The following is a 23,841-nucleotide window of genomic DNA, read 5'->3' on the forward strand; positions in this document are numbered from 1 at the left end:
TTTCTATTGCACCACCATGAGGATGACCTATGTAGCTTTGAGGGAAATGTCCTGACAATGACTGGATGGATTGTGATGAAATCTGATATAGATATTTATGTCCCTCTTAGGATGAATTGTAATGACTTCCTCTTACTTCTCATCTATGGCCATCATCAGGTCAAAGTTTTACTTTGTCCAATATTTTTGGTTAATGACCGAGGAGCAACCTCTTGGGTTGAAAAATGAAGCCAAAGCGGAAGTGCCAAAAAACTGCAGTTCTGTAAATGGCCACTTGAGGTTGGCTCCAAGAGTGAGTCAATCCCCATAGACCCCCATGTTAAAATGCCCAACTTTACAGAGGAAATAAACATGATTACAGCCTGGTACAAAAAAAGGATGGGGGAAAGAATTTTTATATAACTCACATATAACTTACATTTAAATAGAGCTTATTAAAGTTACACACATTTAAGAGCGGGGCTGCTTGAGTGACTGGCTGTCTTTGAGGTGCTGCTACAGTCTGAGTCACATCCACCCCTCACTCTTTTTACAGCTCACCCTCTTGTCCAAATATGGTCACTACTGGCTCCAAAAAACCAACATGGCGAGTCCACAAACCAATGGTTGACGTCACGGTAGCTACGTCTATAATTTTATACAGTCTTTGTTTATGACCAAATACCTGCACAACTAATGACATCCCCATTAGTCTCTGCTCCACTTTGTGTTTAGTGCTAATTAGCACATGTTGGCATGGTAACGCTAAAATAAGATGGGTACCATGGTAGCCTATACCTTAATTAGCGCCCGAGTGCCGACCTGTGTGAATACTCTATTGAAACCGAAGGCATTATTTTACTATTATCACTAACTAAATCCTAAGTAACTGAATTATACGTGTAGCATCATCATTTCAGATCTCTTCCTCTCCCTTTCTCTGGCCTTGTGTTGTCCACATGAGTAAGTTACCATCCTCTTGAGGTGAGACCAGAAACTGTAATTATTACTTAGCATACTAATCCAAAAGCTCCATGCATATAACCAATCACGTCTTTTTCCCACAGTGCCCACAGAGGACACCACCAAAAGAACACCGCTAGTTTCACTGGCACTCATTAATCAGCCTCCTTGTCTAACCAGCTACAAAAAAGAGGGAATTTTAAGCAGATTCTTTAATGTACACTCAGATCAAGTCATCAATCACAGCGTAATACAAGGTTGTAGGATAGGGGACGTGCCTAATGGCAAGATCTAACCGTGGCCATTACCTGAAAAGGTTTTATTATTTTGCTATCTCAGTTTCAAGCATGATGGATGAACGAGGTGGGCAGTCATTTGCCGGACCTGACTACAGCTGGCGTCTCTCTCTTTGATCTGTGCCGGGGCCCAGGACATTGTCAAAGATCTTAAGCTCCTTTGATGGATGAGGGAACTTTTCCTGCTTTGTTTCTGGGCCGAATAATGACTTTCTGTGTCCGTCCTCTTGTCTAGAAACAAGGCTGGAGGTCAGAAGAGAAATGCTGCTTGGCAACATAATAAATGGGTGAGAAGATAGACTGTGAAAGCAGAGAGATTTCTGGCCGCTGCTATGCACCAGAAGGCACTAACAAAACATTACATCACTCATAATGTCTGGTCTTGTGATCCAACTCAAATAAGTCTTGAGTAAGTGGTTTACATAAACCTTGTAAAGCATTTGTAGTTAAATCAGTATGGAGTTGTTTTACATGAAAGTTATAATTTTGATGCTGGTAGATAAAATTGCCTCAGGACAAGAGGGCTTCTTGGTTTCTCTCGCCACCAGGTGGGGATGTTGTTCATAAAGTATCAGGGAAGGTTACATTACAATACACTTAGCAAATGATTGAAAAGGAGAAAATATCCATTTCCCCCAAATGTTCATTTGACACTCTTTGATTCTGTGTCCACTGAATTGTTAATTATTGGTAAGTAATCAGAGTAAATGGGTAGACACATGATGTTGATGAGAGTATAGTGTGTGCATCCTTCTGTGTTATGCCTCTGTTTGCTTTTGGCTACATGAATGAAATCCAGCTCTGAGTCTGTGCGCTGCTGATGTCACCGATGCCAAGCATCTTAAAGGAATGTCACAGAAATAGATGAATCATTGGGGCCATAGGGCTCATTCGATACAGACACAAACAGAGTCTGAATCTGGAACACATCCTTGATCTAATTAATTTAAGAAATAGTTTAAATATAGCAAAGAGTTCTCACATGTTCTCCAGGTATGTGGTGCTGATAAAGTGATGATGCAGCAGCAACCATGAACATCCTGATCTGCTCTAGTCCATTTCATTTGATGTTTTTAAAAGGCACACATCAAACGGTACTCTGCAGCCTATATGCGACTGCCAAAGATTAAAAGGGGAGTGCTTTTTTTTTCAATATAAATAAATATTTTTTTTTTAGATTTTTGGCAATAACCTTAATAAGTTGGCTTTAGAACTGCAGCCCATTAGAGAGATCTTTAATGAGGACACTTAGCATGGACGTCCCTGGACCAAAGAGGGGAAATCTTTATTTTGAATGATTCAGTTATTATTTATTTTTCAAAACAGGTTACAGTCTAATATTCATGATATTCAGTATAGACTGTTCCCTACCCACAATAAATGTATGTAAGGGAGGATAAATAGATCTCTGTATGTCCCAGTGCGAGTGGGACAACAGGGATAGTAAAGGTTTACAAAAGCACGCACATCCAGACAATACATACCAGGTGCTGGACAGGGGAACATGTAGAAGACGGAATGATAAAGTCTGCACACTAGTTAATGCTCCCATGAATGTTTTTTTAATTACCACTGAGGTGCCTCTCTTTTCCCATCTACAATGGGGATAGGACCCAGGAACCATGAGGGCTGTAAGGGTGACATAATCCTAACAAACAACAAACAAATCCAAAGGGGGACGACAGGAAATCCAAATTCCAAAAGATCAGGCAACTAACAAGATCCAGATTTCATGTAACAGATAACTGGTGACAGAATAGGGTATAAAGTGCATGGAAAGTTCAATGGACCAGCAAGGAGTGAGTGGAAAAGGGATGATTAAATATCTGCAGTGCTGAACAGGTGATTGGGGAAGGTTAGGTGACTGGGAGAGGAGGGAGAGGGGTTATTGCAAGGCAGGAGGGAGCGGCTGATATGAGAGTGAGGTGACTGGGAGGAAAAGTCAGAGAGCATCTGTTGGACAGGAAGAGAATAGCAGTAGATGGGTCTGAGGAAGTTTCCTTTGCTTGATAACAGATCTGATTCCATGATTTTAATGAAATTTTGTATGTTCATAGTCATCAGAGGATAATTTTCAATGTTTTTGGTGACAACCTGACACAATTGCCCTTGAGCAACAATTTGGTCCATAACAAACTGAAACCATCTGGTTTCCTGCAGGGGTGTAATCAACCATCCAATATCATTGATGCAAAGTGAAAACATTAATACATATTGTCATCTTTAAGATACACCTTTGAAGTTCCCATGGCAGACCTCCTTCCTAGACATTCAAACAGGGCTAGCAGCTTATAGCACCAAGCAGATAATGGTAACCAGCCAAGGAAAAGATAATGAGGATATTTACAAATATAATCTCATATCAATCAAAGGCCCCCGAATTGAATCGAATCAAAATTGTATGGCAAACTCTGTGATAACAGTAAATATTGTATTGCAACCAAAAAAATGATATATCAGATTGTGATTAAACTTGTGATTTACACCCCTAGTTTCCAGTTAAACTGAATATACCATCAGACCAGAACTTCTACGTCTATGCAAAAATAACAAAAATTGTTAATTGGCCTTTTCATTTAAAGGGACAGTCCACCCCAAAATTAAAGATACATATTTTTCCTCTTACCTTTAGTGCTATTTATCAATCTAGATTGTTTTGGTGTGATTTGCAGAGTGTTGGAGATATTGACTGTAGAGATGTCTGCCTAATGATGTCAAAGCACCATAAAAACAAACAATTCAACAGCAATGTCTCTTTCCAGACATCATGACCTGGTTACTCAAGATAATCCACAGACCTTGTTGTGAGCAGTTTCATATAGGCACTATTTTCTTTCTATCAAGCCACACCCACCAACCATAACATCACACAGAATTAGCGTCCTCCTCAGCTGAGCTGTAACCATGGACTATGAAAATAATAGGCTGTAACGTTAGCTAGCTCAGTGGTGCTAAGTGAGCTAGCAGTAGATGAATTTTTCCTTTCACATGATGATACAGTTGCTGGATGTAGTTCAGTAGAGAGAAAATAGTTACTACATAAAACAATGAGCAACATGCTGTGTGGATTATCTTGAGTAACCGGGTCATAATTTCTGGAAAGAGACATTGCTCTTGAGTTTTTCCAAATGTGTGTTTTTTTGTGCTTTGAGCACCACAAGCTGAGTGCCATCTAGTTCAATTATATCTGAAAGAATGCAGACTACAGCTGATATCTCCAACATTCAACAACTCACACAAAAACAATCTAGACTGACAAATAGCACTACAGGTAAGAGGGAAAATATGTATTTTTGATTTTGGGGTTAACTGAGGTTAAAAATGAATCTACTACTTGCAAAATAAAAATGCTATGTTTGACTATTACTGCAAATCAATTGAGCAGACATTTATATTGGAAGAGTTGCTTCAGCTATTTACTCTGTCTTACAGGAATGTGAATGAGTCTGTACTTTAACACTGTACACTTACGATTAAGTCACATATGCAAAATAGTTAATCAAGCTTTTGGTTTGTATTCATCAAAAAGGTTTTTTATTTACGTGTGATTCTTTTTTGTTCTCCTAAAAAACAGTATAAATGTTTTATTTTAAAGGAATACTGTGTGAGATTCAGTGACATCTAGTGGTGAGGATTGCAGATTGCAGCCAGCTGTAATTTTCCCCGGCTAGAATTCCTTCAGTGTTCATTGTTCAGGAGGTTTTTATTGGACACAAATTGTCTTTTTCTCCCCAAAACAAATGGACCAGGTGATTAAAATCAGTAAGAACATCGAGTTCTTGCTGTCAATGCTGTCATTGCGGAGGGGAAGCTAACTACAGTGACTGGCCCTATCTAGAGACATTGTTTGGTTTGACTGTTCTGGGCTACTGTAGAAACATAGCGGTGCAACATGTCGATCTCCATAAATGAGGACCTGCTCCCTATGTAGATATAAACGGCTCATTCTAAGGTAATGAAAATACAACAGATCTTATTTTCAGGTTATTATAAACAAAATAAAGCATACTAATTATATAATATCCCATTTCTGCCAATATATCCCCCTTAATCTACACACTGGACCTTTAATTATGCTGCTAAATAAGTGGTTATATTATCAGAAATATTGTAATATCAAGTTGAGAGACAAAGACACTGACATTTAGTAGCCTTAACTGTGGGATACATTCAGGCCAAGTTGTTGGTCAAGTTGTTACTGACAACACTGAGGTCATCTTCTTAGTATTTTGTCTGGAAAATGGTGAGTTATTGCTCAAAGGGGTTGATTCATCAAATAAGTGGAGCTGGTTAGTGGCTGTGGTTTGTTCCTCCAGCAGGAGACTTCATTTATCTTCTGAGATAGTTATTTAGTTCATGACATAGGCAGGCACTCTGAACCAGTAACCCTTTGGAAACAACAAAATCCATGGATTAACAACATATTAACATCTGGAACTCATAACTCTGGACTTGATGACTTATTAGAAAGTGTGAAAGTATTTGTAATGAATGGCCAACATCTGTAACTGCTTTATTACCAAATCAAAAAGACAAACAGCAGCCAGAGGGAATCGTGAAATCCCAATTTATTTATTTAGGATCATTAAATTCACTAGTTTACACTCCATGAAGGGAGGATCTTTAAATAGAACTGACCTGACTTAAAGCTCTCAATAGATTATGTAAGATAATCAACAGTGAGAGAACATGTGCAGACTATGTGATATGAACATGGAACTTAAAGTGGTGTTTGTGTGTATGTCCAAACTGCATAAAAATGTATTTGTAAGTATAAGGCAAAGTTTCTTATCATCTTGTGGGTAACTTTTAGAGAATTAGAAATTAGTATTTTAAACTGAACAAAAACTGTTGGTCACTTCAGGGCACACACACACACACACACACACACACACACACACACACACACTGCTGTGTCACGCACCTTGTTGTCGGTGTGGCTTTTTACCTGCTGAGCTCTCGGCTTGTTTTGTTTACCTCTTCCCTCCTGACACGTGGGAAACGGAGGGGGGAGGAGGGGAGGATGGAGGGAGGGAGGGAGGGGAGGATTAGCGCAGCGTCGGTGCCTAATGTCCTTTTTAGACTACAACAAACACAAGAGTGATTGAGAGAAAAGCGAACAAGGCAGAAACCCATTTGCACCTGCTCGTCCTCGTCGGCCAGTGTCAGCATCTCTCCGAGCTCTCCATCTCTCCATCCATCCATCCAGACCCCGACGTCCAAGCATGTCTCTGTCCGGCTCGCAGACACCAGAGGACGGACTCTACGGTAAGTGATGGTGGTAAAGGGACCAGGCCGTTTGCTTCGCTGTTAGCATACCATAATATATGTGTATTTACCTTTACAGCCGTGACGTAATGCTTCATGCACACATCTAGCCATCAAACAGCTAACCGAGATCATTATTAAAGCGGCTGTGTGTGTGTGTGTGTGTGTGTGTGTGTGCACAGATCGGTTTAATTTCCCAATGCAAATATCAACAAAGTGTGTAAACAATGTGAGCAATGACCCCATTCATTCGCTCAGTGTGTCTCCAGGTATGCTGTCATCAGTGCAGACATGATACCAACAGCATGTCAGGATGACAGCAGGTGTGAGAGGATGCCACAGAGAGAACAAGGCACTGCCAGTTTCATAGCTGGCATTGTTGTTGCCACTGACACCGTCATTGTGTAAACGGATTCCCTGACTCACCTGTTTGTATCTCTGTAAGCCAATTAAGATGTGGAGATTTCCTGACGCTTATAGCTCCACTGTGCTGTTTGCACATTGCCTGGCACATAGGATGCTGGGTAAAACAAGGGAAACAATGTAACAGGGAGCAGGACAGTAAGGGACTGTGTGACAATTATAGGTGTATGAGCCTTGACTTTTTAAACGCAAAATAGGGTTATCAATTAGTCTAATACTGGAGTTTCTTATGTTGATATTTGGAGCACAATATCAACAATCAATCTCACTACAGATCCTGTAGATTATTATATTTATTTGAATTGTAATTAAGATACATAGGCCAATTTAAAGTTGTAAAATCAACTTGTCTTTGGTTGACAACTGTTATATAAGGGTGACAATCTTTCTAAATGACCTCAGATCTAGTCTGCTATTACTGTAAAACAATTTCTTTAATCAGCATGCACATGCACACTGATACCGATATACTGTGTCTGTACTAAGGTAGTATCGGCTGATTTATGTGGCCAATTTATCAACCTAGCTCTGATGTCGATATTTGTTTTGAACGACCCCCCTGGACTTAGAAACATTTGTGACGCCCAGTTTAGTAGTGTCAATAGAACAATATTTTTCTATACAGCCCAAATTCCACTTTAGGCACAGAATTAGCAATTATCCCCCAAAATAACAAATTCATTGTATGTACAGAAAATTGCAGCTGCTGAGCCGGTATTACCACTAGTCAAGTTTCCACACAAATGTGCCGCAAATTTCCAGATAACATGCAAAAGAAAATGTGAAATATTGTGAGTGTCCATCTACTACTGCTGTTAGGATTGTTAGAAGTTGGGCACATTGAGATAAAATGTCTGGTGCCATTAAATTACCGAAGAAGAAGGCACCATTTTTTTCTCTCCAATAATTCAACTTTTTTTTCCCCAGCATCTGCACTCAGATATTTTTATGTGCAAATTAAAAATGTGTGTAAAAATGCATGGATGGAAGTACACTTACAGTACGATGTTTGTATGACACAATGCACCTTTTTGGTCCATGGTGCACACAAAACACATTTTTTTGGGTTGCAACATTTTTGATGTAACTACTCAGTCTTCTCTTTTTTTCAGGAAACATGCAAGAAAAAGGTGAAGTGAAATGAAATATAAATACAGGCAAAAAATACATAAAGACCCTCTCCTGCTGTCCCAAAACAATTTGCCTACTCTCCCTTCAGCTTAAAAAAAACACATAACCCTCCCCCCTTTTTGTCCCCCATGTCCCTTTCAATTCCTGTACAGTCCTGAAACTGGAAACAGACATTCATAGCTCAGCAAATAAAAAAATGAGCCAGTTGTACCACAGTTCATTGAGGCTTTTAGTATCCAGCTCTTGTCCACATTACATAAAGCTGATTTGGCTGTGGCACAGATGAATGTGTACAGGATTGCACCATAGAAACTGATTTAGTGTTGCAGAATGGCGACAGATAGATAAGTCAGGCAACGAGGCAGTTGTTATGTCATAACTCTGCTCTGTAAAAAAAAAACTAGGGCAATGGCACAGTTTTCCCACTCTGCCCTCCCCCCCCCACTCCCCTCCCTCCAGCTCTGTGCCCACTCTTGTCTCTACCCCCTCTGCTGCTGTTTGTGTGATTACAGAGTGTCAAAAACCCTGGTAAAGTGAGGATTAGAGCGATCAGATGAGAGGGGAAGGACACTTTGGTAGTCAGATGAGGTGTTGATATTTTGTAAACGCTGCCTGTGTCACCGAGGGACACAGGCAGCATGACAAGAGAAAAACAAGGGGAGGAAGGGAGAGGGTGGATGGCTAATCTCTAACAGAAATAAGATCTTACGTAAGCAAGCATGCTGTCAGCCTGAGTTAGCCCTGCCCTACTGTTTGGCTGTGGGTGTGTGCACGCCATACACACAGCTAAGCATGTGCGTGTGTGTACATGTGCAAATCTTTTCCCTGCTCATGCACCCAATGAACCAGTGCGTCCATTCATTCATGGGCTGTGTGTTTTCAGAGTTCATTGATAGGGAGAAACAGACTGTGTCTTTCACTGTTTGTCATGTCAGAACATCCGCAGTGCTGCTGATAAGTCACCATAATGTCAGTGCACAGCAGCACACACCTGTCTACTCCACACCAAAGGATATTTTAAAAGGAAAATATTCGGCTTATATAGTTTAAATAGGTATGGCAATATTAGATTTGTCTTGACAAAAATATTAATTGTATGGCTGAAAAACTGTTCCCAGCATGCATCATTTTGAGCCACAGAATAGGATTGGTTGGTTATTTGGAGATAACAAAAGCTGCAGTGCTCAGTAATTTAAAGACAAGTAAAAAACAATTGAAATGAGTTGCTATCGCAAACAAAAGCACCAATAATTTAAACGTTAAAAATTAAAAACGTGGGGAAAAAACAAACAAAATTCAATTAATCGCAAATTATTCAGAAACTGACATTAAAAGTAGGACTGTGTTCAAACTGAGAACAGACAAAATATTTCATCATTCAGAGAAATTTTAATGCAGTTTGATTTATTTATAAAAACATTTCACACATCAGACACAATTCTTCACACATATGAAACAAAACTAACAAATTTTACTGTTTTTTAATCACAATCTGGTCAGAATCATTGACACGGGCAGCAGCGTTTTGTCACATAACATTATTTTATCATATTTACGTACAGTGTAAAGGATTTAGGGGAATATATATATGCAGAAATTGAATATAATTAATTAAGTATGTTTTGTTTAGTATACAATCACCTGAAAATAAGAATCGTTGTGTTTTCGTTTCCTTAGAATGAGCTGTTTATACTTACATAGGGAGTGGGTCCTCATCCATGGACTCCTCCATGTTGCACCGCCATGTTTCTACGGTAGCCCAAAATGGACAAACCACACATTGGCTCTAGATTGGACCATTTATGTTTCTGAGTTGGCCACTGTACTTTGCAGCCCCTCTGTGACAAGCAGCATTGTAAAAACACAATTTTTTTAATTCAAAACCAATAAAACCCTTTTTTTTTTAACTGAGTCCATTTGTTTTGGAGAGGAAGAGACCTCTGCAGATAACTCAGTGCCTGGTAAAAACCTCCTCAAAGCCTGGATCTTAAGTTATCAGAGAAAAAAGGTGAGCACACATGACCAGTTGCTGGGCTAGCGGCCCGTCTCCCGACATGGCAAGCAGCGTCGGAGAAGCACTGATTTGTAACGTGAAACTGCTTTAATCTGCACCAGTTTAAATCACTGGGTTTGTTTGTTTTGGAGAGGAGGAGAGCTCTGTGGATAATTCGGCTCATGGTAAAAACCTGAACAATAAACACAGATGGAACACTAACTGGGAGTTCACGCTTGGCACATGGGAGAAGTTTCAGCTGATTACAATCTGCATTCTTCACTGCTATATGACACTAAATCCTACACACTGCTCCTTTTAAGAGGAACACCACTTAAATAAGAAGTCCAATATGTTATTTCTATGGCGTAGGAAAATTCAATTATTATTTGTGATCATGAGCTACTCTGTCTCAAAGCCAGAAACCAGAGAAGTAAGTCTCAAACTTGTTATGTCATAGAGTATAAAGTCTGGGGCTGCCCCATAGACTATAATTGGGACCCTGATTCTCTTTGTGTTCTTTTTTAAACCCATATGAGCTTTATGCTGTTGTAGTGTTCTCTGTTCTCTGTGACAGATGTGTATTGATAAGGGTTTTTTAGCATGCTTTGTAAATTTGACTCAATGTAAACACTATATTTTAAGGCTATAGATTTGTTTACTTCCCTCACCATGTCTCCTGTCTGGCTCATTGCAGTCTAACATATGTGCACAAGGCCCCAGCATTGTCTGCTGCCTTGCTTACTGCCTGAGCATCATTACAAACTCTGCTGCTCTTATTGTTTCCTCATCAGGCTCCTGGGTCGAGCTGGAGGAGCTGATTGCAGCCGTGAGCCGCAGGGAGAGTCTGACAGGGCCACAGGACAGCATCTCCTCTGCCCTGCAGGGGGAGCTGGAGAGGATCCTTCTGGAGGCACAGCTGGAGTGTGAGAGGAGTAGAGACAGGTAATGGTGCTGTTTGTGTGTGTTTTATTTGTTGTGTTTTGTTTGGGGGGTTGAGCTGCACAGCGAGGTGTAAGAATAATTTGCACAGTAATGAGTTTCATTCTGTGCTCAGTGGAACTTTGCTTGTTTTTCACAACATGTGTTTACTTTGTCTGTTTGTTTTAACAGAAATGTAGAGTTGGTAAATTGCAGTCTGTCATATCTCGATACTAAACCCACATTTAAAATGTCTGTTTGTTGTCCGCAGTCCTCCGCAGGCGGGGACTCCACAGTCCACTGGTTCCCCAAGACCCACTAGTGAGCAGGACAGTGACTGTATCACCATACAGGTCAGATAACTTCATCCTTCTTTTTGTAATCTTTAATGCAAAACATAAATCTGAAAAATACACAGACATCTCATTTTGTTATTTTACATTATTGCTGACCATTCACCAAAGCACAGAGAGGCTTTTTATACTAATTTCATACTTTCCAGCCACTCATTTCCATTTATTTTAGCACCGTCTTAAATCAGCATGCAGAGGCATTAAACTTGCTTGAGATAGATCACCTATGTCATGGAAGTTGTTCTGTTTTATTGAACTGTATTAAAGCTGTCTTACTAAGAACGGTATGTTAGCGATTCCCTCCGAAGATTTACAAGGCATATGTTAAAGCTGGAAGAATATCAGGAGGATATCACATTCGGGCGCGTACATGTGCTGAGATCTGCAGGTTAACGTCATTGTCTCTGTCCTGATTTTCTCGTCTCTGTCTACTCTCCTTCCTCTTGTTTTTCTACTGTTGCTCATCATCTGATCCCATATGCAGGAGGAAGCTGAGCGGCGGGCGGACACTGACTGGGTGTGGGACTGGTCCAGTAGACCCGAAAATATGCCCCCAAAGTAAGACTAGATCCTTTAGAGTGATTTAATATGTTTTCTTTTCTTTTTTATTATACTTTTTTTATTTATTTATTTTTCAAAAAATGTCCTCATCCCTATGTCGTTAAAGTAGTTGTAGGTACTTGTGTAGATGTATAGGTGTTTAACAGTTTCAAATGAATAGTGTTTTCTTGTCGAGAGTTAGACAGGAAGTTAATTTCTGTGAGCTGAAGGCAGGAGGTGATTAGCGTAGCTTAGCATAAAGATAAAAGCAGGGGAAAACAGCTAGCCTAGCTCTCTCTTAAGTTCAAAACATTGCTTACCAGCACCTCTAAAGCTCTTTAAATACACTTTGTATTTAGTTTGTTAAATCTATACAAAAAATAGAAATATAAAAACAACAATTTTGTGGTTTTGTGGGGAGTTTTGTGCTGTAACAGTAAATCTTGTCGTTAACATGAAGAATACTGGCCATTGTTCCAACGGCCCGAAATTCCAAAGCCTCGCTAGTCTGAAAAATGTACCATTGGACCGAAAGTCCACTTCTCCAACAACCTGTTGTCCCAGTTCTCCGAAAATACAGACTCCCTACAGTTAGACAATCCAAGTGCTAAAAAAAATGTTTGCATTATAAGTTTCTCTAAAACACAGATACATTACATTTGTCAATAACACTGTGGTGAATACATGGTTGGTTTTAGACACAAAAAACACTTTGTTATGGTTAGGAAAATACTATGTTGGGCCCAAATACCTATCTTTGGTGGCACAAAAGTTGCTGGAAAAGCAGGGACGCTTCGGTGAGAAACACCCAGTATCGGTGGCTCAAATACCACTGAAAAATGCTGCAAAGGGTGGCTCAAACGTTGCTGGGAAACTGAAACTAACTACCTTTGTCTTTATTACGTTTGGCACTAGTTGAAAAATTAGCACAAATAAAAAATTGGGATCGAGTTGTCTAGTGCGTGTCTTCAGTTTGACTTTGACTGCATGTTCCAATGCTGTGTCTTAAATTATTTTTTATGGATTATACCTTTGAGTGTTGAGAAGCACATGAATCACTCTCATTTTTTATTTACACTGCCACACTTGACATTTAATCTCCTGCAATACAATAAGTCTATCTGACAGGTAGAAGCTCTTAATGGCCTCTCAGTACTGTGCTACCTTTCATGCATCCTCAGTCTTCTCTCTTGTGTTCTCATTATCTCTGTTTATTTTTCTGTCTTCCCTCTCCTTGCGTCTCTCATCCCTCTACTTTCTATGCAGAGAGTTTGTGTTTCAGCACCCGAAGCAGCAGGGCTCCCTCAGCGTGAGGAAGACGGAGGTGATGAAGAGAGGAATCTTCTCCTCTGATGTTCTCCTCATCCTTGTTCCCTCTCTGCTGGCTTCACACCTGCTCACACTTGGAGTCGGGTGAGACGCAGACACATACTTAAAGAAATACCTCACCCCTCAAACTGCCACTTGTATATCAATTACTCACCCTGTGTTTTGCTGATTTTGTGGAAATTTCTTTTGTTTTTCTTGCATGCCTCCACAGTGAATGAAGAATCCAAAAATGGAGAAAAATCCCGATGTATTGAGGTCATAGAGGTCCATGTTTGACAACAAAACAATATAAAAAATCTATTTACAACCTCTTATAAAACTTGTGCAGTATAACCAAAGTCTCATTTATCCAGTCGTATGCTCAGAACTTCCCAAACAGACAGACCTTTACTCTCTCCTCTCTCAAAGCCAGACTCCATTGACAAAACCAGTAATTTTACTTCACTGAACACAGGAGCTGCTGGTCTACCACTGCCTCGACTGGAAGCTGTTTGTGTTACTGTTTGACTTTGCTGAATCCAAACTAATGCAATAAATTAACACAGTAACACAAACAGTCTAACTGATTGAGGCAGCAGTAGACCAGCAGCTCCTGTGTTCAGTGAGTTAAAATTGCTGTTTTTGTCAGTGGAGTCTGGCTTTGAAGAGAGCATAGATAAGTTTCACTTCATGGTACACTTCCTCGTTGGAAAGTTCTTTCTATTTGGGAAGTACTGAGAAAAGAGTGGCTGAGTAAGACTTGGATTATACTGCACGAGTTGTGTGACAGTTTGTAAATGTATGTTTTGATGTGGTTTTGCTGATGTTAAATGTGGACCCCTTTTACTTCAATTCATCAAGAAATTTCTCTGTTTTTTGGATTCTTCGTTCACCATGGAGGCATGCAAGAAAAAAAAAGCTGTCTTTGTGAATTCAACATGACATTGGGGTGGATAATTGATATAGAAATAGTTACTTGGGTGGGTGAAGTATTCCTTTAAATTCAACAACAAATCCAAAGCTTGACAGGCCTGTTGAGGCAAGCTACAGTTGCTAAGCTATGATTGGACAACTGCTGTTGAGGGTGGGGTTTAACAAATTACAAACTACTGCTTTCTCTTTTTTTTAGGATCTACATAGGAAAGCGATTGGCTGCTTCCACAACTAGCACGCTGTGACGTCGGCCGCAGCCCAGTGCCCCCATTCGCTAACAGTCTGTCCAATAAGGTCAGACTGTTACTGCACTAATTTGCCTCCTTCCTTCTCCTTCGTCATTGGGCAACCTTAGGACCCTGCCTGTCTGTACCTCTGTCTCTCTGTTCATCTGTCTACCCAGCAGCACTCTGCCAGTCTGTCTCTCTGTCAGTCTGCGCATGTCGTAGGGCCCTGAGAGCGGACGGATGCCGACCAATGAGTCAGACTGAGGTCACTTTTACTCCCCCGGAGAGTAACACTGATCTCAACCAGCTAAAGCATAATCAGAGAGGAGAGATTGCCCAGATACAAGAGAAAGGAGCGAAAGAGAGTTTTACCCAGCTAGAACAATAAATCCCTTTGATAGGAGGAGATGAAAACGGTTATTTGGGAACAGTGTGTTCGGATGAAATGAGAAAGATAATATGTTGTAGCCTTTCGCCCAACCTTTGAAAAAGCAAAATGTCTGTCATTTGTCAAAAGTAATGACCCTCTGTAACACTGAGCTGCTGAAAGTGGTTCTTGGGTTTTTTTTCTGCTCTGATGGTGTATCTAACGTAGAGAGTTTTAGTTGGCTGAGTGAATGTAGAAGTGGCTCTGGTTGTGCTTTTTGTCCCGTAAACCAATTAAATATTTGACGTCCGACAAAGACAATCATGATCCCATTAAACTTCACTCCTCAAAACCTTAATGTGCCTCTTGGGTCTTTTATTGTTCTCCTCCAGTCTCATCTTGGCAGTGTTTGTTGAACACATGTTCGTCTGGTTTAATAAATGCAGGGAAAGTGAAGCCGGCAAAGCACCAAGGTTTACTTAATTAAGCCTGGACCAGTGATTAATACTGTGTGTAGACAATGTATTTTTATTTTTTTGTCTGGAGATTATTTGTATCACACAGACAACTTAGAGGAAAAACTTTGACTGTGTTGTTGACAACCTGCAAATGAATCACAACATCTGTTTAAAATTTGCCCTTTCCCATATGGGGTAAATCACTGAAAATCACTCTGTTGATTCCTCCTGATAAGCTCTTTGATGTCTGTTTCACTATTCTTTTTTTATACCTGATCTCTACCAGCGATGTCTCTTCCTCTTGCAGAAATGTTATGACATCACACCAGCCTGTCTCTTTCCATCTGCCTTTGTCATTCCTTACCTCACGTAAGGATTTTCTTTCTCTTTTTTTTAACAAGCTCCTGCTTTGACCAGTCAAGGATTTGACATTTTATTGCTTTCCCATAAACCGGAAAGCCGTTTCCTCTTAACATCTCATGAAAATAGCTGGCCTGGATCTAGAACGGATGGTCTGAGAAACACACTGGTTATTTGCCATGCTGCCTTGAACGTAAACGCACCCATTTGTTGTCCGGCTCGACCAAACCCAACGAGTTTATCAGCCATTAGCGGAGTGTTTGATGTGAGAGGTCCTGCTGAGCTCGTTAAGCTACTTCTAGACACACCAAGCTGACGATGCAACAACAAGCCTGTGTTGGCAGAGCACAAAAGCACCTGGTTTCCATTCACACGTTACACACCCACATGCAAACTATGCCTAGTTACTAGTACATGTTTTGGCAACACTTTTACACAACAAGGAGCAACAGGAAGTACTGTGTCGGTGGGCGAAATATTTATATGTGCTTAGGAATTGCCCATTCGTCAGCCTCGACTGCCATTAATCTCATTACGTCTTGCAATGTTGAAAATAAAGTTCCAGTAAAATAGTTAATTGCAGTGTATTATGTCTTTCATAGTTTTGGACAGTTTTCCAATTGGTAGCATTAACATTTTCAACATTCCCATGAACACAAAAAAAACATGTTATTACTCATTTAGTCCATTATACATTTGAATTTCTTTAACAAAAGCTATGACGAAAAATATTCCTGGATGACCTTTTTTCACAACAAACACTAAACAACACATACCTTTTAAAAGAAAAACTATGATGAAACACAACCACCCAAAAAGTGGATTAGGCTGCTTGACATATGCAGCATCTTGCATTTTAGTAACTAAAAGCAGTGGTGTGTAGGATTTAGGGGCATCTACTGGCAGAAATGCATTTTCATTAGTGTACAATCACCTGAAACTAAGAATTGTTGTGTTTTCATGAGCTCAGAATGACCTATTTATATCTACATTGGGAGCAGGTCCTTGTCCACAGTGTCCACCATGTTTCTACAGTAGCCCAGAATGGACAAACAAAACGGTGGCTATAGAGAAAGTCTTTCGCATTTTTACATTGAAGTGGCAGTACCTGAAGGCCACTGTAGGTTCTCCTACACAATTAGAAAGGGAGGGGTGAGGATAGGGGTATTCAGTATCTGCAACCTCACCGCTAGATGCCACTGAATCCTACACACTGCTCCTTAAATGTCGGTGCCAAGAGTGTTAGCTTAAATGATGCTAATGCTACATATAAAGTAATGGACATAGTTATGTGGTGACGTCACCCATTGGTTTTTAGCATCGAGTTTGGCATTTCAGCCATCGCTATCTTGTTTTTTTGGAGTCAGAAGTGACCATATTTGAACAAGAGCTTGGAGCTGTGAAAAAACATGAGGGGTATCTGACCCATAGACTGTAGAGATGCTTAATGCTCACTCAAGGCAGCCCTCCCACACCCCAAAATATGTGTAACTTTACACCTTAAAAAACATAACCAGGTGAGATATATGAATATATGATTAATACGTGCATGTAGAAATTAGCTATAAAAGTTTTTGTACCAATCCAAAAGCGGAGAAATTTCTTGATGAATTGCAGTAAAAGGGGTCCGCATTTAACAACAGCAAAGCTATATCAAATATCCATTTACAAACTCTCACAACTCATGCAGTATAATCCAAGTCTTATTTAGCCACTTTTGTCTCAGTACTTCCCAAACAGACAGAACTTTCCCACAATGAACTGTACCAAGAAGTGAAACTTATCTATGCTCTCTTCAAAGCCAGACTCCACTGACAAAAACAGTCATTTTAACTCACTGAACATGGGACCTGCTGGTGTAGAGCTGCCACAATCAGTTGTTTTGTTTGTGTGACTTAGTCAATGTAATGTGTTAGTTTGAATTCAGCAAAGTCAAGCAGTAACACAAACAGCTAGTGACTGAGGCAGTGGTAGAGCAGCAGCTCCTGTGTTCAGCAAGGTAAAATTATTGTTTTTGTCAATGGAGTCTGGCTTTGAAGAGAGGAGAGAGTAAAGGTCTGTCTGTTTGGGAAGTACTGAGCATATGACTGGATAAATGAGATGTGGATTATACTGGCTGTAAAAGTGGTTATTTCTGCTGTTAAGTTTGGCATTTTAACACTGACTCACATTTGAAGCCAGACTCAAGTGGGCATTCAAGGAACTGCAGTTTTTGGCACTTCCACATTGGCCTCATTTTTCAGTCCCGGATGTTGTCCATTGATGAAAACACAGAAGCCACCACTCAGAAGGTAAGGTCATGTTTCTTTATCTCCAAACACCACCTGTAACCATGGTAGCTGTAAACAAAGAACTGTAGACGTTATATTGTGTTCACACCAAATGCGGTGTGAATGTCCACGTTGTATTACTCACGTGAGTTTGGACACTAGAATATTTTGTGTTGACTTGCTTCATACATGTGAATAACTCACAGCCTACACATGTGAAATTGCTTTATGGATGAATGAACTTCTGCCGCTACATCCTCGGCGTCATACGTTTCAATGCTGATTGGCTATCATGTCAGGAATTGGTCGCTGAAGTTCAGATTTTTCAACTTTCTCAGATAAGTGTAGGATGTGAAATTGCGCTACTTGCTTCATTCGTGCTGCTTAATTTGTGTATTTCGCGTCATTTATGTCACGTCCATCGCAATGCCCAGCGGGAATTCGTGTCTAGTCACGTCATTACATAAACTTTACACGTAATGCACTCATGCGAATGTTTTATTCAAGCCTGGTGTGAACACCACAGTGTTTATTGACTAAAATACACCAAAAAAATCAGTTCAGATTGTTATTATATGTTTCTGACAACATTATGGATTGGATCCCTACAGAGACAGACCTTTTTGTTAAAGAGTAAGGTCCTTTTTGTTCAACCAGAAACAGCCCCAAAATCACCATCACCACACCCACCGGACTCCGTTTCAGTAAACAATAATTTAAGCATTCATAGAGCCAGCATTGCAGCCTGTTTCACAGCGGTCTCGTTCAATACTAGGTAATTGTTGTCTCCATTTGTCACTGAGACACAAAAACATGGGGAAATAGGATTCAGGTTGAAAAATACCAAAGTTACCCTTTAAGCTATGAGTTTTAGCTGGTGGATTGTCCCTCACTCAACCCCCCCAAAATCCTCAGCCTGGGTCAAACAGACAGTCACAGGTGGCACAGGCTGTTGTAAATCACCATGTTCTCACACAGTTATATCCCCTGTTGCTGTGAACCTTAGTGACTTTTTCATAGCAGGGAACTGTGTTAAGATCCGTTGACCCTGTAATATCTTCCCTGAAAAATGGGGACAATTACTACGGTGAACAAGCCTTAAATGCCACATGTGATCTTTCCGAGCATAAAAACAAATAGCAGACTTTCAGGATACATGTGAAATAGGGTAGTCAGCAGGAGTCTGAGCATTTGGTGTTACGAAAGAACTTGTAACTGTTCAAGGTAGAGGACACTGAGACCGAGACAAAATGTGGAATAAATCTGTTCATTTCCTGAACTCCACTTTAGGGATCGGACATCTGTCTCTCTGGGAAATACATTATCTTCCTGCTCCTATACTGCTAGACAGGAAATAGAGAGTACAGTTTCAAAGAGTTTGGATGTAACAAAGAAGTTCAGTTAAATTGGCATGGCGTCCGCGCCTTAACATTCAAACAAGGTCACTAATTTGAGCCTTCATCTCAAGTAACTTCACTTTACCATATGTGCATATGGCCCACTTCCCCCTCGTGAACCATTCATTATGAGGAATAGTAGGTTATAATTCCACATAACAAAATGATGTACTCCCACTCAAATATCAGACACATAATAACGCTTACCAACCCAGCACACTCCTACACGAGTAAAAAACTTTTTTGTTCTTAAATAGTAGCGCTCATGCACAATAAATACATTCATCCCTAATAGTTCCTGTTTGCTTTGATGAATACAGAATTAATGTTTGTGGGAGGAGATCAGTGCGTCTCTTCAGATGGGATTTGACATTCAATATGCACAATGAATGCCCTGCCGGAAGCATTTTCAGACAGAGATTTTTGCATTTTTCATAGTCTCTGTCACTCTTGAGAACACTGCAGTAATTTGACTGTGACTAAACAAATGACCCAGTGTGCTCTCCCACTATGTGCCGTTTCCCACCGTATGGCCGACCTTTCTAGTCCAGACACGCTTGGTCTCAACGTGCCAGAACTATGAAGGATTAATGAGAGCACCTGGAATAGGACTCAATGGAACACAATGCAGCGCTGTTCGCGCTGTGTAAATAAGCAGCTCAATATGGCGTAGGTGTGTTTTGTCCTCACATCCTGAAGCAATTGTTTGATACATGTTTTTCTATGTAGAATCCCTGTTGTTGTTGAGCTGAGTAAAATGGGACATTCAGTATTTTTGAAGAGTACGTAGGATTATGATAGAGGAGGAGGAGGAGGAGGAGGAGGAGGAGGAGGAGGAGAGGAAACAAGGCTAAAGCTGCCAGTATGCTTCATCAGAACTGGTTGTCGGATGGTCGACCAGCTTTGGAAACTCACACCTCTCCAACATTAGAATTTGGGGAACTGTGTCAGACAATGTCTGCAACTTTCCGAGAAAATCCGTCATTCACACCCACTTCATACGTAACTGGCCACCTGGCTTTGAACTTCTGTTTCTAACTGGCTTTTATCATTCTTGACACAGCTTACTGGCAGACAGCTATTCACCTTCAAGAACAACTATAAACACATTTGATTTCCAATGTGGTCGCACAACACCTAATACAAATCAGGTCTTTTCGACCATGACCCCAAGACTCCACAGCCATGCTAGTTATTTTTTAAGGCAGTACTTGAGCACAGCAGTGCTTTCAGCTAAAAGCTAATGTCAGCAGTGTTGTGTACGCTCAGCTAGCTCAAAGTTCAGTTCACACAGATTGAAATAAACAAGGTCATGTTTATAGTTCACAATTTGAATTTTGAACAAATTCACAGTCTTATGAAATGAACTTCTTTACATTCATTTCTTCCATTTTTTTGTTCTAAATAAAATAAAACCCCATCACCCCCAAACCCCTCATTCACTCCCAGATATTTGCCCAGACTGGTTGGATGCTTCAACTCCACATACAACAGTTCGTATGATATTCTACAATTTAGTGCCCCACAAATTACATTACATAGTGGTGTAGTTGTAGTTGATGATGTGGGTGTACTACTTGATGGGTCGATGGGTAGGTTACCAAGGAGGAAGTCGGTATACTCTCCTATATTCCAATAGCTAATAGGTTGGTATACTGTAAATGGCCAGAAAAAGAGGTACCTGCGTATACCTTCCACTATGTAACTAAATGTCACAAAAATGACTCAGAGTTCTTTCAAAGATGACAAGGCTCCGAACACCAGTGTCCAGGGGGAAGTCCTGTATTTTGTGGCTCATCCATCACCCCAAACTGCCTCCTTACTGAACTGATTCCTTTTTTATTCTTTACTCCCTTCAGCACATTAGTCACGTGATTGCAGCCCTCCCAAAAATGTGGATTATGTGCAAATTACTGGCTCAGGCTTATGTAGAATATGTGCTAATTTTGGTTCATTATCTTTCATAGAAAAATGTATTAACAGTCCATGAGAACAGCCTGCTCAACTTGATGTGTCCTTTCAAATTTGTCAATGATGTGGCTGACTTGTGTATTTTTTAGATGCCGCAGACACAATTTGCATAAAAATGTGACAAATCTGTGCTAATTTGTTCATAAAACTCCTTAAATTATTCATATGGACTGGTTTCTACAGCACCAGTAGCTGCTTTTTCTGAACTGCCAGTTGCGCTAGCTATGCCAGTGTTGTCGAAGTCTGTTCCCCCGTCAAATAATGTTTCCCTCCTGTAAAAGTGTATAGCACCCCCCACTGTGTTCAGGTAAAGGAAAACACATACTGACAGGGAGACAATCTTTGTCACAACACCAGCATGCCGGGTGCCATAAATCCTCAGGAAACACAGTGTGTGATGTTTCTAACTGTCACGAGAATGAACAATGATCATGTTCATGTTCATTAACTGTAAACGGATCTGTTCAGTTCATGGTTCACCAAAAACATATGCGTGTTCATACAAAACACTGCATACCTCTTTGTTTTAGCAGGCTAACATTTGCTGTAGCATTAAACACAATGTGAGGCTTAGAGGAATCTTATTAGATTTGTAGGTATTAAGTCATGAACCAAAGTATTGGAAGAATTTGAAAAATATGGGATTACCAAAGTTATTTCTATTCATCCTGAGGGAAACATGAATGTCTCTACCAAATTTTGTGGAAGTCCATCCAAAACTTGTCAAGACCTGTCACATAAATCCTCCTTCTTACACAAGAGGAAAAGTCAGGGGATCACTAAAGTTATTAGGATTCAACCTCTTGGGAACATGAATGACAATCCAGCTAATAGCTGTTGAGATATTTCAGTCTGGATCCAAGTGGTGATGTGACGTTGCCTTCCCTAGAGCCATTCTGCTAGTGTGGCTAAAAAAGTAAAAGGAAAGACAGATCAGAAAAATAGGAAAAGGTAGCATTGGAGGCGTTGGTGTGAAAAACAAAGAGAGGAGAGATTTACAGAGCTGCGTGGCTGACTTGGTGTCAAGTATCTAGAGTGATGATTTACAGCAGTCTCCAACTACAGTATGAGGTGTGTAGGTGTAGGTGAGACATGCATGAGATGGAGTGAGTGTGAATGCATCCAGCCGGTGAGAGTGACTGAAGGAGCAGCTGGATATTCTGAGATGTTCTGAGAGTGAACTCACAGTTTACACATGGCAAAACAATCAACCGCAACTTCAACCGGCGGATTTGTGGGGGCCTTCATTACGTACCCCCACATAACACTGAGAAATGTGGTGAGACACTGAAACCACATTGTTGTTTTTGAAACGATACGTTCCCCCCATTGCACTGAGGCTATTCTGAGAATACCTTTGTGCACCTATCATCAATCTTCTAGCGTAATAGCCATGTTTTTCCAAGAGGGGCATTGAGGTTTATGTTACAGTGTCTACATCATTTTGAGTGATTTTACAGAGAGATGTGAAGGCGGCCGATTCGGTCAGGTAAATGGAATTGTAAAAATATATCAATGGTTTCATTCGTTTCCTGTATTTTTCCAAAGTTGGTTTTCTATGGAAAAAGGCTGTTTTTTTCATACACAAACCAGACTAATAGTCAAACTCATATTCAGCCTAAACTAATATGTTTGCATCAATTTGGTTTGAATATCTCAAGGCCAAAGACTACATAAATCTACAATTGTAATGAGCACTGCCTCATTTCTAAAGATTTACCATTCCGTATTGGCTCGGAATAAATTTTCTGATTAATTTTGGATCTATAACATTTGATGTATAATTTGTATTCATGCCCTCTATGCTGTGTTAGACGATTCCAGGAAACTCGACAGCTTTATCCACCATGACATACCAATTTGGCTCAAGAGTTTGCAGTCTAAATATGCTGCAGGATGTGGGTCCATTTATTAAGCCTCTGCCTTGAGTTCAGAGTCACAGTCTGTCTAATACCAAAAAATTCAGGCAATTTAATGCTGTAATTTTGGGTTTGGAGTGAGTCCCCTCCACCAGACAGGGTGGAGGTTTTGATAGATGCTGCAGATTTAATGAGGTGTCGGATCAGACCTCTCTGACTTGCTGACTGGCTGCTGTTACATAACTTCATCAGGTAAGACAGTGCAGAGCTTGTAAGAAATTGCGTCCCACAGTGTAATGAGCAGTTAAGCACTCAGCGCCGGCGCAAGGAGACTTATGGTCACCTCCAGCTGTGGTTTGCTGTGTTGTAAATGTCTGTGTCCATTCCTTAAACATGAGGGCACTGATGTAAGTTGTTTTATGAAAGAACTTCTTGTGATGAGGATCCTTTATGTGGTTAATATAATGATTTTCTTTAATACCATGACATAAAACCTTCTTCCCCCACACATTCAACATCCTTAAATCTTTCTCAATTATGCCAGAAAATGTCATTTAAGAGACAAATGATGTATTTATGTGTACTTTTTTAGTAATATTTTGTATATTTATGTGTACCAATAGAATTAAATTGTACAGACAACCTGTTCTCATCACATGGGCGGCAAATACAGCTGCTTGGCCAGTGGCCCTCAGCACGTGATACTGACGCACAAGGCACCCTTTTAGCCTCAGTCTGAGACATGGTGACTTTCAACTAATGGTGGAGAAACACCAAATCTGGCAGACAAATGGAAAGACGTGCCTAAACCCCAAACAGACGGA

General features: G+C 40.3%; 1 protein-coding gene across 1 annotated transcript; it reads left to right on the forward strand.

Moving 5' to 3' along the window:
- The first annotated feature begins 6,280 nt into the window (after positions 1 to 6,280).
- Positions 6,281 to 15,060, forward strand: zgc:73226 (uncharacterized protein LOC402792 homolog). Its single transcript, XM_050053254.1, has 6 exons — positions 6,281 to 6,506; positions 10,848 to 10,998; positions 11,246 to 11,327; positions 11,812 to 11,885; positions 13,134 to 13,280; positions 14,305 to 15,060. The coding sequence occupies exons 1-6, from the start codon at positions 6,464 to 6,466 to the stop codon at positions 14,351 to 14,353; spliced, it is 546 nt and encodes a 181-aa protein (XP_049909211.1). The 5' UTR covers positions 6,281 to 6,463; the 3' UTR covers positions 14,354 to 15,060.
- The last annotated feature ends 8,781 nt before the right edge of the window (positions 15,061 to 23,841 follow it).

Source organism: Epinephelus moara, chromosome 9 (assembly GCF_006386435.1).
Source record: "Epinephelus moara isolate mb chromosome 9, YSFRI_EMoa_1.0, whole genome shotgun sequence".
Classification (NCBI taxonomy): Eukaryota; Metazoa; Chordata; class Actinopteri; order Perciformes; family Serranidae; genus Epinephelus; species Epinephelus moara.

Coding starts and splice junctions, on each gene's coding strand:
- zgc:73226 (XM_050053254.1), top strand. CDS start 6,464: ATGTCTCTGTCCGGCTCGCAGACACCAGAGGACGGACTCTACG. Junction 6,507..10,847: donor ACCAGAGGACGGACTCTACG/GTAAGTGATGGT, acceptor TTTCCTCATCAG/GCTCCTGGGTCGAGCTGGAG. Junction 11,886..13,133: donor CCCGAAAATATGCCCCCAAA/GTAAGACTAGAT, acceptor CTTTCTATGCAG/AGAGTTTGTGTTTCAGCACC.